We start from the raw sequence: 16,690 nt of genomic DNA on the forward strand, positions 1-16,690 counted from the left end.
TCATGCTCACATCACTGTTGTGGGATTGCTGCAGCGTTCCAGCGAACAGCATCTCATTTACCGATTAGGCACACTACAGCCTGCCGTACTGAACACTGAATTGAATAATTCCAGAGCATGACGGGCCCCTCCCCTCCCTCACCTTTTTATGTTTAGTTTTTTTTCTTTTTTAGTTGGTTATTTTATTTTAGTTTTTTAAATTTGGTTAGTTTGTTTCTACTGTGCCTACCCACTGTTTCTGTTTTTTTATGTTTGTGCTTGGGGTGCTTTGTGCTTTACAGTCAATTCACACCCTCTCTGTACTAACGCTTTGTCTTTCAGCACACCATTAACATACTGTTTGCCTTTGTTCCATGACCTTCTGGTCAGTTATTCTCTGTGACCTTGTCCTATCAACACCTACTCTTCTGTTATCTCTTGCCCCAACCCTGCTTTATTTGCTTAAAATCTTTTACATTGCTAATATTTGCCAGTTCTGATGAAGGGTCACTGATCTGGAACATTAACTCTGTTTCTCTCTCCACAGATGCTGCCAGACCTGCTGAGCATTTCCAGCATTTCTTGTTTTTATATGCCTCTTTTCTAGTTGGGCTGAGAACATATTGATCAAGGAAGTTCTCCTGAACACATTTCAGAAATTCCTCCCTCTCCCCACCCTTTACCCTAGAATTATCCCAATCGATATTTGGGTAATTAAAGTCCCCTAATATCACCATTCTATACCTCTTGCTCATCTCTGTGATTTCCCTGTAGATTTACTCCTCTCTCACCCTCATACTATTTGGAAGCCTATAGAATACCCCCAGTAGCGTGATCATACCCTTTTTGCTCCTCAATTCTAACCAAATAGATTCGGTCCTTTCAAGAACATTTCTCTTTCCATTACTGCAATACCTTCCCTAATAGGGACTGCCACCCCACATCCTGTTTTTCCATCCCCATCTTTTCTGAACACTTTATATCCTTGTATATTAAGCATCCAGTCCTTGCCATTTTTAAGCCACGCTTCCGTTCTTGCCACTACATCATATTCCCAAACCGCTATTTGTGCTTGTAGATCACCAACTTTATTTACCACACTTCGTAAATTTATACACATGTATTGTAATCCTATATTTACAATCCTCGTAGACCTTCTCAGTCCACTCCCATTTAATATGGAAAAACTCCCTTCTCTAGTACTATCATCACCAACCAACTACCTGTTTTCCTGTGATGTCACACTTTGATTTTTCTCAGAACACGGTTGGTCGTCTCTGGAGCCACTGGACAAAACAGGACGGGACAAAACGGGATGGGGCGGGACAGGATAGCTCCCCGCTGATCTCACGCTCTCACTCTGTCCTGTCGCTCTTTTAAGCTCCTGCTGGTCTCTCTCTCTCACTCCATCCTGTCGCTCTTTTAACTTGCTCACTGATCTCACTCTTTGCGATGGCAAGGATATATGGCTGGAAGCTCATCTTAGGATCGAATATGACACCAAGTTTTTCTCCTGGGTTGCTCACAGCAGTGTCCAGGAAATTAGTTACTGATCCCTGGAGACTCCTGAACAAGCCTGGAGACAACCCTACTTGCAAGTGACAGTCTTAACCTTGTCCCTAATTTCACACAGCCTTGTACTTATTGCTTAGTTTCTCACCAATTTTAAAGAGAAAAATAATAATGTACTCAAATTTGTTCACCTGCCCACCTCCACCCCACAGTAGTATTAATTTTCCCAGCCCCAGGAAGTATCCCTTCTACAGTTACAGCAATTTCGCCCCTTCAGATTGGAGTACTTCCATCATGGATGGAGCTATTTTTGACTGAAATGGCATATCTGGTTCAACTTTACCTGCCTTCCTGCTAAGAAAAGTGTGAAAAGAAATTGAGATCATTTCCGACTGGTGGAAAGTGGTAGGAGATGATGGGGGTGAAAAACCTTATAGATTGTGGTCTTCACTCCACACACAATAGCTTGGATCCGAGAATAGAGAAGAGGGCATTTAATTGTGAAAAGGGTACCGAGTTGGAGGCATAATCACAGACAGCGCAAATGATTTTGAAAGCACAGATTAAGCAACAGGGAAGAACTTGTAGGAAAGTCTACATCACATCAGTGGGAGTCAAAGAGGAAATTGAGAGAGTTCAGAGCCAAAGTGTACCCGTTAAGGTGAAGGGTAGGACTAACAGGCCCAGGGAACCCTGGATGTCAAGGGATATAGAGGATTAGATCAGGAAAAAAAAAAGGAGGCTTATGGCAGATCCCAAGCGCTGACAACAGCGGAGGCACTAGAGGACTATAGAAAGTGTAGGGTGGTACTTAAAAAAGTAATTAGGAGAGCGAAGAGGGGACATGAAAAAACACTGGCAGGCAAGATAAAGGAAAATCCTAAGGCGTTTTATAAGTATATTAAGGGTAAGAGCATAACCAGGGAAAGAGTAGGGACAATTAGGGACCAACGTGGCAATCTCCGTGTGCAGCCGGAGGACATAGGTGAGGTTTTAAATGATTACTTTTCATCGGTGTTCACTATGGAGAAGGACGACGTAGGTGTAGAGATCAGGGAGGGCGATTGTGATATATTTGAACATATTAGCACTGAAAGGGAGGAAATATCAGCTGTTTTAGCGGGCTTAAAAGTGGATAAATCCTCAGGCCCAGATGAGATGTATCCCAGGCTGCTATGTGAGGCAAGGGAGGAGATAGCAGGGGCTTTGACACAAATTTTCAAAACCTGTCTGGCCACAGGGAAGGTACCAAAGGATTGGTGGACAGCAAATATGGTACCAATATTCAAGAAGAGTAGCAGGGATAAACCATGTAACCAGGCCGGTGAGTCTAACATCAGTGGTTGGGAAAATATTGGAAAAAATTCTGAGGGACAGGATTAATCTCCCCTTGGAGAGGCAGGGATTAATCAGGGATAGTTAGCATGGCTTTGTCAGGCTAACTAACTTGATTGAAGTTTCTGAGGAAGTCACTAGATGTGCCGATGAGGGTAAAGCAGTAGATGTAGTATGTGCGGCACAGTGGCGCAGTGGTTAGCACCGCAGCCTCACAGCTCCAGCGACCCGGGTTCAATTCTGGGTACTGCCTGTGTGGAGTTTGCAAGTTCTCCCTGTGTCTGCGTGGGTTTCCTCTGGGTGCTCCGGTTTCCTCCCACATGCCAAAGACTTTCAGGTTGATAGGTAAATTGGCCATTATAAATTGCCCCTAGTATAGGTAGGTGGTAGGGAAATATAGGGACAGGTGGGGATGTGGTAGGAATATGGGATTAGTGTAGGATTAGTATAAATGGGTGGTTGATGGTCGGCACAGACTCGGTGGGCCGAAGGGCCCGTTTCAGTGCTGTATCTCTAAAACTAAAAACTAAAAAACTAAAACATGGATTTCAGTAAGGCTTTTGATAAGGTTCCGCATGGGAGATTGGCTAAGAAGGTAAGAGCCCACGGGATCCAGGGAAATTTGGCAAATTGGATCCAAAATTTGCTTAGTGGCAGGAGGCAGAGAGTGATGGTTGAGGGCTGTTTTTGCGATTGGAAGCCTGTGACCAGTGGTGTACCACAGGGATCGGTGCTGGGACCTTTGCTGTTTGTAGTGTACATTAATAATTTAGACGTGAATATAGGAGGTATGATCAGTAAGTTTGCAGGTGACACGAAAATTGGTGGTGTTGTAAATAGTGAGGAGGAAAGCCTTAGATTACAGGGAGATATAGATGGGCTGGTAAGATGGGCGGAGCAGTGGCAAATGGAATTTAATCCTGAGAAGTGTGAGGTGATGCATTTTGGGAGGACTAACAAGGCAAGGGAATATACATTGGATGGTAGGACCCTAGGAAGTTCAGAAGGACCTTGGTGTACTTGTCCATAGATCACTGAAATCAGCAACACAGGTAGATAAGGTGGTTAGGAAGGCATATGGGATACTTGCCTTTATCAGCCGAGGCACAGAATACAAGAGCAGGGAGGTTATGATGGAGCTGTATAAAACGCTAGTTAGGCCACAGCTGGAGTACTGTGCACAGTTCTGGTCACCACACTATAGGAAGGATGTGATTGCACTGGAGAGGGTGCAGAGGAGATTCAGCGTCTACCCTGTCAAGCAGCTTCAGAATCTTGTAAGATTCAATGAGATCACCTGTCATTCTGCGAAACTTCAGAAAATATATGCGCAATTTACTCAGCCTCTCTCATTCCAGGGACCTGTCTAGTGAACCTTCAGAGAGTCAGAATTATATAACACAGAAACAGGCCCTTCGGCCCATCGTGTCCGTGTTGGCCATTATGCACCCACCTATTCTAATCCCATATTCCCGCACTTGGCCCATAGCCTTGTATGCTATGACATTTCAAGTGATCACCTAAATAGTTCTTAAATGTTGTGAGGGTTCTTGCCTCCACCCTTCAGGCAGTGCGTTCCAAATTCCAACCACCAGCTGGGTGAAATTTTTTTTCTCAAATCCCCTCTAAATCTCCTACCCCTTACCTAAATCTATGTCCCCTGGTTCTTGACCCCTCCGCTAAGGGAAAAAGTTTCTTCCTATCTAACCTATCAATGCCCCTCATAATCTTGTACACCTCAATCATGTCCCCCCTCAGCCTTCTCTGCTCCAAGGAAAACAAGCCTAGCCTTTTCAGGCTCTCTCATAGCTGAAATGTTTCAGCCCAGGCAACATCCTGGTGAATCTCCTCTGCACCCTCTCCAGTGCAATCACATCTTCCTATAGTGCGGTGACCAGAACAGTACACAGTACTCCAGCTGTGGCCTAACTAGCGTTTTATACAGCTCCATCATAACCTCCCTGCTCTTGTATTCTATGCCTCGGCTAATAAAGGCAAGTATCCCATATGCCTTGCTAACTACCTTATCTACCTGTGCTGCTGCCTTCAGTGATCTGTGGACAAGTACACCAAGATCCCTCTGACCTTCTGTACTTCCTAGGGTCCTACCATCCAATGTATATTCCCTTGCCTTGTTAGTCCTCCCAAAATGCATCACCTCACACTTCTCAGGATTAAATTCCATTTGCCACTGCTCCGCCCATCTATATCTCCCTGTAAGCTAAGGATTTCCTCCTCACTATTTACAACACCACCAATTTTTGTGTCATCTGTGAACTTACTAATCATACCTCCTATATTCACATCTAAATCATTAATGTACACTACAAGCAGCAAGGGTCCCAGCACTGATCTCTGTGGTACACCACTGGTCACAGGCTTCCAATCACAAAAACAGCCCTCTGCCTCATGCCATTAAGCCAATTTTGGATCCAATTTGCCAAATTGCTCTGGATCCCATGGGCTCTTACCTTCTTAACAAATCTCCCATGCGGAACCTTATCAAAAGCCTTACTGAAGTCCATGTATATTACATCAACTGTTTTACCCTCATCGACACATCTAGTCACCTCGAAAAATTCAATCAAGTTAGTTAGACACGTTCTCCCCCTGACAAAGCTGGTACCACATTCGCTGTCCTCCAGTCCTCTGGTACTTCTTCTGTGGCCAGAGAGGATTTGAAAATTTGTGTCAAAGCCCCTGCTATCTCCTCCCTTGCCTCACATAACAGCCTGGGATACATCTGGGGATTTATCCACTTTTAAGCCCACTAAAATAGATAATACTTCCTCCCTTTCAATGCTAATATGTTCAAGTATATCACAATCCCCCTCCCTGATCTCTACACCTACATCGTCCTTCTCCATAGTGAACACAGATGAAAATTAATCATTTAAAACCTCACCTATGTCCTCCGGCTCCACACACAGATTGCCACTTTGGTCCCTAATGGGCCCTACTCTTTCCCTGGTTATCCTCTTACCCTTAATATACTTATAAAACGCCTTAGGATTTTCCTTTCTATTACCCGCCAGTGTTTTTTCATGCCCCCTCTTCGTTCTCCTAATTACTTTTTTAAAGTGCCATCCTACACTTTCTATACTCCTGGAGTGCCTCAGCTGTTGTCAGCGCTTGGGATCTGCCGTAAACCTCCTTTTTTCTTTCCTGATCCAATCCTCTATATCCCTTGACATCCAGGGTTCCCTGGACCTGTTGGTCCTACCCTTCACCTTAAATGGTACATGTTGGCTCTGAACTCTCACAATTTCCTCTTTGAATGACTCCCACTGATGTGATGTCGACTTTCCTACAAGTAGCTGCTGCCAGTCCACTTTGGCCAGATTCTGTTTTATCATATTGAAATCGGCCTTCCCCCAATTCATTACCTTTATTTCCGGCCCATCTTTGTCTTTTTCCATAACTACCTTAAATCTTACAGAGTTGTGGTCACTATCCCCGAAATGCTCCCCTACTGACACTTCTACCACTTATCCGGCTTCATTCCCTAGGATTAGGTTCAGTACTGCCTCTTCTCTCGTACGACTTTCTATGTACTGGCTCAAAAAGCTCTCCTGTATACATTTTAAGAATTCTGCCCCCTTTAAGCCTTTTGCACCAAGTTGCTGCTTTCCCCTGGGAGGCCATCCACCCAACAGTATCCAAAGCGGTATATCGGTTTGAGAGGGGGATGGCCGCAAGGGACTCCTGTACTACCTGCCTGCGCCTACTACTGACTGGTGGTCACTCATCCCTTTTCTGCCTGTGCTGCCATTACCTGCGGTGTGACCACCTCTCTGAACATGCTATCCACGACATCCTCAGCATCGCGGATGCTCCACAGTGAATCCACCTGTTGCTCTAGCTCCGTAATGCGGGTAGTCAGTAGCTGCAGATGGATACACTTCCTGCACACATGGTCACCAGGGACACTGGAAGCATTCCTGATTTCCCACATAGCGCAGGAGGAGCCTACCACGGGTGCGAGCTCTCCTGCCATGACTTACCTTTAAATTAGTTACTCCCTTTATAAAATACTATTTCACTAGGGACCTTGTTCTACTCATGCTGGGGCCAGAGCCTGGCAAATCGCATAACTTGGGCTGTAGATAGGGCTTTAAACTAAATAGTAGGGGTGGGGGGGGGGGGGGGGGCGGGGAAGGGTTCAGTTGCATGGAAAAACAGGAAGTTAAAGGAGAAGGTAGGAGTGCACGTTAGCGGTGAGGCTGATTGTTACCAAACTGCAAGAAATATACTGGTTAAACCAGAAGAGAGAAATAATAAACAGGCGACTAAAGCATCAGGGCTGAGGGACAGGTTAGGGGGTATAACTCAAATAACAGCTCTATGTACAAATGCACGGAGTGTAAGGAATAAACTAAATGAGCTGCAGGCGCAAATTCAAATGGAAGATTATAACGTGGTGGCCATTGCGGAGACATGGCTGCAGGATGGTCGGGATTTGGAACTAAATATAGCTGGTTATAAAGTTTACAGGAGGGACAGGGAAAATGGCAGAGGGGGTGGAGTAACCTTACTGATTAGAAATAATATCACCTCATTGGTGAGGGAGGATATAATGAGGGGAAAGCATCCAGTGGAGACCTTATGGGTGGAATTGAGGAACAGAAAAGGATCTAAAACTGTAATAGGTGTTGTGTAGAGATCCCCTGGTAGCAGTTCTGAGGTGTTAGATTGTATAAATACACAAATTAGGCAAGTGTGTAACAAAGGCAGAGTAGTATTAATGGGGGATTTTAACTTACACATAGATTGGGAGAGGCAGACTAGCACCTGTCAGAAAGGTAGTGAATTTCTGGAATGTGTCTGGGATAGTTTCCTACAGCAATATGTCCTAGATGTAACAATGGGATGGGCAATATTAGATTTAGTTATGAGTAATGAGCCAAATTTAATTAGTAGCCTAACTGTGCGTGAACATTTATCAAATAGTGATCACAACATGATCGAATTCAAGGTAGTGTTTGAAAGTGAAAAGCACGAATCAGCTACTAGAATTTTAGACTTGGGTAAGGCTGACTTTACCGGGATGAGACAGAGACTGCCCACGGTAAACTGGGTAGATCTGTTAATGGGTCAAACGACTGAAGAACAGTGGAGAATATTTAAAGAACCATTTAACGAAATACAGAGCGAGTATATACCCGAGAGGAAAAAGCTCCACTTCACAGAAAAAACAGCCATGGACAACTAAAGAGATTAGGGATAACATAAAACAAAACGAAATGACTTACAAAAATTCAAAACACAGCACAGATACGGCCGAATGGGATCGATACAAAGACCAGCAAAGGGTTACAAAGCAGCTTATAAGAGCTACTAAAAGAAATTATGAAAGGAAACTTGCAAGGTACATCAACATGAATAAGAAGAAATTTTATAGTTATATAAAGGGAAAGCGGGTGGTCAAGAGCACTGTAGGCCCACTAAAAGCTGAAAATGGAGAGATTGTCATTGATAATGGGGAAATGGCAGACATGTTGAACAATTACTTTGCCTGAGTATTTACAGTTGAAAAGGAGGATAACTTGCCGGAATTCCTGAAAAAATTAATAGCTGATAGGGGAGAGGGACTTAATACAACTAATGTAAGTAAATCATCAGTAACAAGGAAATTAATGGAACTAAAGAGTGAGAAATCCCCAGGAGCTGACCGTTTCCATCAGGGGAGCACATTGCAGATGCCCTAACTATCGTCTTTCAGAGTTCCCTAGATTCAGGAGTGGTCCCTCTGGATTGGAAAGTTGCACATGTCACTCCACTTTTTAAGAAGGGTGAAAGGGGGAACCAAGGAAATTACAGACCAGTTAGCCTGACATCTGTGGTGGGCAAGTTGCTGGAGTCTGTAATCAAGGATAGGGTGACTGAACACCTGGAAAAATTTCAGTTAATCAGGGACAGCCAGCATGGATTCATGATGGGAAGGTCATGCCTGACAAATCTCACTGAATTTTTTGAAGAGGTGACTAAGGCAGTGGACAGGGGAGTGTCTATGGATGTTATTTATATGGACTTCCAGAAGGCATTTGATAAAGTCCCACATAAGAGACTGTCAACTAAGGTAGAAGCCTATGGAGTTGAGGGCAAATTATTGACATGGTTAGGAAGTTGGTTGACTGCTAGGTGACAGAGAGTGGAGGTAATGGGTAAGTACTGTGATTAGCAGGATATAACTAGTGGTTTCCTGCAGGGATCTGTGTTGGGGCCTCAGTTATTCACATTATTCATTAACGACTTGGATGATGACATAGTAAGTCATATATCCAAATTTGCTGATGAAACAAAGTTAGGCGGCATTGTAGACAGTCCAGATGATAGCATAAAATTACAAAGAGATATTGGCAGACTAGGTGAGTGGGCAAAACTGTGGCAGATGGATTTCAATGCGGGCAAGTGTGAGATGATCCATTTTGGACCAAAAAAGGATAGAGCAGGGTACTTTCTAAATGGGAAGAGGTTAAGTACAGTGGATGTCCAAAGAGACTTGGGAGTTCAGGTGCATAGATCTTTAAAATGTCATGAGCAAGTGCAGAAAATAATCAAAAAGGCTAATGGAATGCTAGCCTTTATATCTAGAGGATTGGAGTATAAAGACACAGAGGTTATGCTGCAGCTATACAAAACCCTGGTTAGACCCCACTTGGAGTACTGTGAGCAGTTCTGGGCACCACACCTTAGGAAGGATATATTGGCCTTGGAGGGAGTGCAACGTAGGTTTACAAGAATGATACCTGAACTACAGGGGTTAAGTTACAATGAGAGATTACACAAATTAGGCCTGTTTTCGCTAGAATTTAGAAGGTTAAGGGGTGATCTGATCGAAGTCTTCAAGATATTAACAGGAAAAGACAGGCTAGATAAAAATAAACTATTTCCACTGGTTGAAGATTCTAAAATGAGGGGGCATAGTCTAAAAATTAGGACCAGACTGTTCAGGAGAGATGTTAGGAAGCACTTCTTCATGCAAAGGGTAGTAGAGGTTTGGAACTCTCTCCCACAAACAGCAGTTGAAGCTAGTTATTTTAAATCTGAAATAGATTTTTGTTAAGCAAAGATATTAAGGGATATGGGCCAAAGGCAGGTATATGGAGTTAGGCTGCGAATCAGCCATGATCTCATTGAATGGCGGGACAGGCTCGAGGGGCTGAATGGCCTACTCCTGTTCCTATCTTCCTATGTACTCCAAACACTACCCAGTACAATCTAAAGTCCTTAATAAATTACACTAATTAAAAAAAAAACACTTTAGTACTACTCACCTTATTGCTTGAGGTTTTTTTAATAACAAACTTTCCCCTTTTTTAAGCTATTTAAATGCAAACAGCTGTTACTTATCCAACCAATCACCTTGCAGAATTCCCATGATGTCACTAAGTTTTTTTGCTCTTTCAAGCCTCAGTGTGCGCCGAGAGACACAGGGAGCCTGCCGTCGCTCCGGATCAGCTCCCTCGCAGGTCCGCCAGCCGCTGCTCTGCTCCCAGGTAAGTGAATGAAGGCCTCAAGCCCCGCTCTTTATTTATAGCTGCTGTTGCGGATCAGTTTCCTCGCAGGTCCGCCAGCTGTACTGTCTCCAATGAAAGTATATTCTTCTTAAATATGGAGACCAAAACTGCGCACAGTATTCCAGGTGTGGTTTCGGCAAAGCCCTGTACAATTGTAGCAAGACATCTTTATTCTTGTACTCCAATCCACTTGCAATAAAAGGGATTTGAGGAAAAATTTTTTCACTCAGAGGGTGGAATCTGGAATACACTGCCTGAAGAGGTGGTAGAGACAAGAACCCTCACAACATTTGAGAGGTATTTAGATGAGCACTTGAAACGCGACAGCATACAAGGCTACGGGCCAAGTGCTGGAAAATGGGATTAGAATAGTTAGGTGCTTGATGGCTGGCACAGACACGATGGGCCGAAGGACCTGTTTCTGTGCTGTATAACTCTATGACTCGAAAGGCCAGCATGCCATTTGCCTCCCTGATTGCGTTACCTGCATGGTACAGACCAACAACGCCACGTCAGCAAAAAGAGCAGCCAGCCCACATCGACACAAATCGCCAGTCCTCATGGCCATAAGCCAACAAATCCACACTGGCACAAACCAGCTGGCCCATGTTGACACAAACCAACAAGGCCATGTCGCCAAAAAGAGCAGCCAGCCCATGTTGGCACAAGCCAACAAATATACGTTAGTACCCATTAGCAGTCCCACATTGTCACCTGCTGGCCGGCCCACATCAGCACAAGCCAACACTTCCACGGCTGGCACTGGAAAGGTTAATTATTGCCAGACACTGAACAATCAGCCAGCCCACGTCACCATGAGCCAACAAGTCCACATCGGCACAAAGCACAAGTCTTCACGGCTACAAACAAGCAGGCCCACATCAGCACAGGTCAACAAGTCTACATCGATACAAACCGCCAGTCTTCATGGACACAAACTAGCCCGGCTCGTATTGCCCCAAAGTGCCCGCTCTGTATCGACCCAAGAATGGATTTTAAGTGGCTAAGAACAGCTTGGAAGGGTTGTTTTAAATTCAACTGAAAGCCCAGACATTGAAGATAGACAAGGTTCCATCATAGACTTGGACAGGTCAACCATGAGCATGTTTTTACATGAAACACAGGAAGAATTTGGTCAATGTGTATACTCATCTAGAGTAAGGCTGGCAATGGAAAGGATAATTACCACCAGACACTGAACAATGAGCCAGCCCATGTCGTCACAAGCCCACAAGTCCATGCCAAGGCAAACCAGCCTGGTCACACCAAGGCAAAACAGCCAGTCATCATAGTTACTCTTCAATATCAAAAAAGTAAAATGGACTTAACCCTCATTTAGTTTATCAAGTTTTCATTGGTGTTGAAGAGTTTGAATGAGGGAAATCTTTCAGTTTTTTTTTTTACATTGATCCAAATCCTCTCATTCTATGAACCAGCAATGGTTTGCTCACCATTGGTTAAATCTTAAGTTTGTTAAGTGGACAAAAAAAACACTGAACCATACCGTGGCTCATTCTGTAAACTACAGCTCAGGTTAACTAAACATTCATCAATTAAATCAACAGCACTTCGAACTAGCTGCATATTAATGGTAACTACAAACTTTACAAATCTCCAGGCCAAAACCAATAAAGATGTTTCTCTTCAGCAAATCTTCAACATAAAACTAACACATGAAATACAATCTCTTCTTTCTAATGTGGGTATTTGCTGGAACAGAACTTCTGATTAGCCTCATAACCCTTATGGCCTCAGACTGATGAGTGAATGGATAACAGGTGGCCAAATATAAACCTACAATCAATAGCTGCTGGCACAAGGCCATTCATTTATGGATCTTAACGAGACACGGCTTTATTCTTCTCACAAACTCAAGTCTTCACTCAAACCTATTACGTCAGAATGATCCCCAGGGTGTTAAATATTTAGGATGTTTACTGGTCAGAGAACATTTTAGCACCCATTGAAATTCAAGGGTTATAATTGTTGGAACTAACACTTATCCACAGGGCTGTCAAGATGATGAACATGAGCAGATTAGACCACCTTTGTTGCACAAAAACATACAGATGCACATTAGTGCCTTCAGCACATTGGTAGTGCGTATTCACTGCAGCATGATGGCTGTGTGTGTACTGGGACCATAGAACTACAGAAAAATTATGGCACAAAAGGAGGTCATTTAGCCAGTCGTGTCTGCAACAGCTGAATAAACTAGCCGCCCAATCTAATCCCACCTTCCAGCACCTGGTAGGTTACAGCACTTCAGGTGCATGTCCAAGTACCTTTTAAATCAGTTGAGGGTTTCTGCCTCCCACCACCTATCCAGGCAGCAAATTCCAGATACCCACCACCCGCTGGGTGATAAAGCTTTTCCTCATGTCCCCTCTAATCCTTCTACTAATCACCTTACATCTGTTACCCCTGGTCATTGACCACTCTGCTAGAGGAAACAGGTTCTTCCTGTCTACTTTATCTAGGTCCCTCATAATTTTATACACCTCAATTAAGTCACCCTTCAGCTTCTTCTGTTCTAAGGAAAACAACCCAAGCAATCTTTCCTCATAGCTGCAACTTTCAAGCCTTGGCAATATTCTTGTAAATCTCCTCTGTACTCTCTCCAGAGCAATTATGTCCTGCCTGTAATGTAGTGACCAGAACTGTATGCAATACTCCAGCTGTGGCCTAACCAGCAGTTTATACAGTTCCAGCATTACATCCCTGCTTTTGTATTCTATACCTCGGCCAATAAAGGAAAGCATTCCATATGCCTTCTTCACCGCTCTGTTTACCTGTCCTGCCACCTTCAGGGACCTGTGGACATGCACTCCAAGGTGTCTCACTTCTTCTACCCCTCTCAATATCCTCCCGTTTATTGTGTATTCCCTTGTTTTGTTTGCCCTCCCCAAATGCATTACCTCACACTTCTCTGGATTGAATTCCATTTGCCACTTTTCTGCCCACTCAACCAAACAATTGATATCATTCTAGAGTCGACAGCTATCCTCTTCACTATCAACTACACAACCAATTTTTGTGCCATCAGCAAATTTCCCAATCATGCCTCCCACATTTAAGTCCAAATCAATAATAAAAACCACAAACAGCAAGGGACCCAACACTGAGCCCTGTGGAATGTCACTGGAAACTGCTTTCCATTAGCAAAAACATCCGTCGACTACTACCCTTTGTTTCCTGTCACTGAGCCAATTTTGGATCCAACCTGCTACATTCCCCTGTATCCCATGGGTTTTCATTTTACTGACCAGTCTGCCATGCAGAACCTTGTTAAATGTCTTACTAAAATCCATGTAGACCACATCCATTGCACTACCCTCATCAATCCTCCTTGTCACTTCCTCAAAAAACTCAAATCTAGTAAGACATGACCTTCCTTTAACAAATCCATGCTGACTATCCCTGTTTAATCCGTGCCTAAGTGGCAGTTTAGCTGGTTTCTCAGAATTGATTCTAATAATTTATGCACCAGAGGTCAGACTGACTGGCCTATAATTACTTGGCCTATCCTTCGCACCCTTTTTAAACATTGATATAACATTCGCAGACCTCCAATCCTCTGGCACCTTGCCAGTATCCAGTGAGGATTTGAAGATGATCCTCAGCTTTTTTTCCCCGTTATAGCAATGAAATAGTGTTGCCATGTGTCTATCTGTGCCCTCAGCTCTTCGGCTTTATTTGCTATACTCCTTGCATTTAAATAAATACCTTTTAACACTGCCAACTGTCTGTGCTGCACACTTTTTAACCTTTGCTTCTTCTGTCTTTCAGTGTCACTTGCTAATTTTCTGCCTCCCATTCCCTGCCCTGAAATTGTCCTATCTGAAACTGTCCTCAGGTTCCCATCCCCCTGCCAAACTAGTTTAAAGCATCCCCAACAGCACTAGCAAACCTTCCTAAAAGGATACTCGTCCTAGTCCTGTTCAGGTGTAGACCGTCTGGCTTGTACAGGTCCCATCTGCCCCAGAAACCTGAAGCCCTCCCTCCTGCTGTCGCAAAGAATCAAATAATAAATTAAGCTTTAAAACACATGTTGAGCTGTGCTGTGAGGGCGCCAGGCACTGTACTGCTATTTGTTAGGGTCCCATGTATTGTGTTCGTATTTTCAGAGGGTTCCAAAGATCAGGAGCATGGGACCAAAATGCCAGCAGAAATTGAGGAGCAGTTGAAGAGTTATTCACCAGTACTGTACCTTTAAACTGTGGAAGTGAGGTTGCAACCTCCCATGCTCCACGTAGACATGGACTCTTCCAAGCCACAAAAATTACAAGTGACCTGGAAGGCCATGAGGCGCCATAAAAAGCTACAGAACAGGACTGTTCCATGCAAAACTTTTCATACCAGATCCCCAGTGGTGCAGGGGAGGTCTCCTGCATACAGTTACTTTTGTTTGATGGATTCAACGCAAGGCATCGCAATTGTGTGGGGCTTGCTGGATGGACGAGAGAATCTTATCCTGCATGTTATTGTTCGTATGATACAGTGAGATGCCACATTTACATCAGGTTACCGCTCAGAAGTTCCGCTAACACACAGCATATACAAATTACTCTGCCTGGCATCATTGGAAGAGGAATTGGATGCTTATCGGGAGACATGACTGACCATCCCCCATCCACTGTGCACCGCAGCCTGAACTCTCCACATTCAGGCTGGTTTGTGGGCCCTTGCTCTCTCTCCTTCTTCTGCCCCAGACTGATGTGTTGTTCGTGTGTGAAATTACAATGGTACCTTTACACCATCTGCCTCCAACAGCTCCGTTTCTGAGTCTTCACCTTCCTATAAAGACAAGAATTTACAAGATTAAAGGGATCACTTGAGGCTGCAGGATAGCTATCAGATTGAAGTGCAGTGCAGAGTGATAATCTCTTGCTTGAGACACAGACGAAACAAAATCCAGTTTCAGACAGACTGATGGATTTAAGGTTCACTCTGGATGCCAGATACAAAAATATTTCTGGAACACACCACCCAGGGTCCCTGACAATGGCGGATTCAGTAAGCCAGTGAAAATAATGGGAAAAGAGAGTAGCGCTGATTCTACAAATCACATTCAATACAGCCAAAAGGAGAAGATTCTCTATACCCCTAAAGGAACTGATTTTATGTTTGGATTCAGGTTCAATGGGCACAAATTGCTTTCCAGTAACTCACCGAACTGGTCATTATTCACACGCATCCAGATGGCAGATTATTCAACTCTAAGAGGCATCACATCCAAACACGATCCTGTCCTCACTCAATGTCCACATTCCAAAAGGGGTCACGGGATAGTGATTGGGAGCAGAACCAAGGCAGTGTTCTTCCCCATCTCTCTACCCCAGGAGGACTGATGCTAACTGCAGCACTCCAACAGTTGCAGTATCAGAGATTGGCTGACTGGGGATTGTATCTAGGACCTCTGAGTCCATTTTGTTCAGTGTCGAAGGGGCGAGTGTCTTGACACACGAGACTTTCAACAGAGCAGAATAGAATATTCTTGGCAAATTGACACTACATCCCCTCCACCTCCCAACCCTTCTGTGTCTGATACACATGGACAACGAGAGATGCAAAGAAAATCGAGAAATACCGTCGAGCAACATTATTGCACTAAAGGGGCAAAGTGTGACTCAAACCAACTTCACACTTGCTAATCTGAATGGTTATTTTTCAATATAGAAGCAAAGCAGGCTGTGAATTTGGATTAAGCTCAGCAGGCCATGCACTACCAAGATCAGTCCTCCCTTAGGATAGTATTGCCCCTTACACATAACATTGAACTTAGTTTTAAGTACAATGTTTAACAGATTTCATGCACTTCCCTTTAATGCAGCTTTAAAGTAAAAGAGAATCATGCAGGGTGTGCTAGTAATGTCCTTGATCCACAAAGATAAAAAATTCTATTTTCTGATGCCTGCCTCATTGCCTCCAGAAACTTCTTTCCCTGTCCAGTTCTGCAGTCCTATCAACTAGTACATATACACCAGAGGAGAAACAGTTTTATTAGGCAGTCTCAGATAAACCTGAAATAGCTGGTTCTCCCTTGTTCAATACATCCAACTTGTCATATAGAACAAGCGCAGACAGCAAGTCGTTTCACTGCACCCTCAGTGCTGACTTTGGGATCAGAGGGAAACAAAAGGGAATTATTTTTGGAAAGCTTCTCTCTCACTTGTCGCTCACCAGTGGACTGCTGCTTTCATCCTCTTCATCCAGCTCATCCACCTCTTCCAATCTGCTGATATCGTCGTCTCCATATCCAGCAGACACCAGCCCTCCTTTCGTGCCTGACACAAACAGGACAGAGTAAAACAGTGACAGACATTTATGGACCCGAGTGTGAT

The 16,690-nt window shown here is 43.9% G+C and overlaps 1 protein-coding gene across 2 annotated transcripts in view; it reads right to left on the minus strand.

The window, feature by feature from the left end:
* Positions 1-16,690, minus strand: part of sap30bp (SAP30 binding protein) — a 63,947-nt gene that overhangs the window by 46,810 nt on the left and 447 nt on the right. For both annotated transcript variants that reach the window (XM_068057848.1, XM_068057847.1), the window contains exons 2-3: positions 16,530-16,633; positions 15,096-15,143 (exon numbers count right to left, since the gene is read on the minus strand). In XM_068057848.1, coding sequence (XP_067913949.1) covers positions 15,096-15,143; positions 16,530-16,633 — 152 coding nt within the window. The remainder of the gene's footprint in view (positions 1-15,095; positions 15,144-16,529; positions 16,634-16,690) is intronic.

The sequence above is a fragment of the Heterodontus francisci genome, chromosome 26, assembly GCF_036365525.1.
Source record: "Heterodontus francisci isolate sHetFra1 chromosome 26, sHetFra1.hap1, whole genome shotgun sequence".
NCBI lineage: Eukaryota > Metazoa > Chordata > Chondrichthyes > Heterodontiformes > Heterodontidae > Heterodontus > Heterodontus francisci.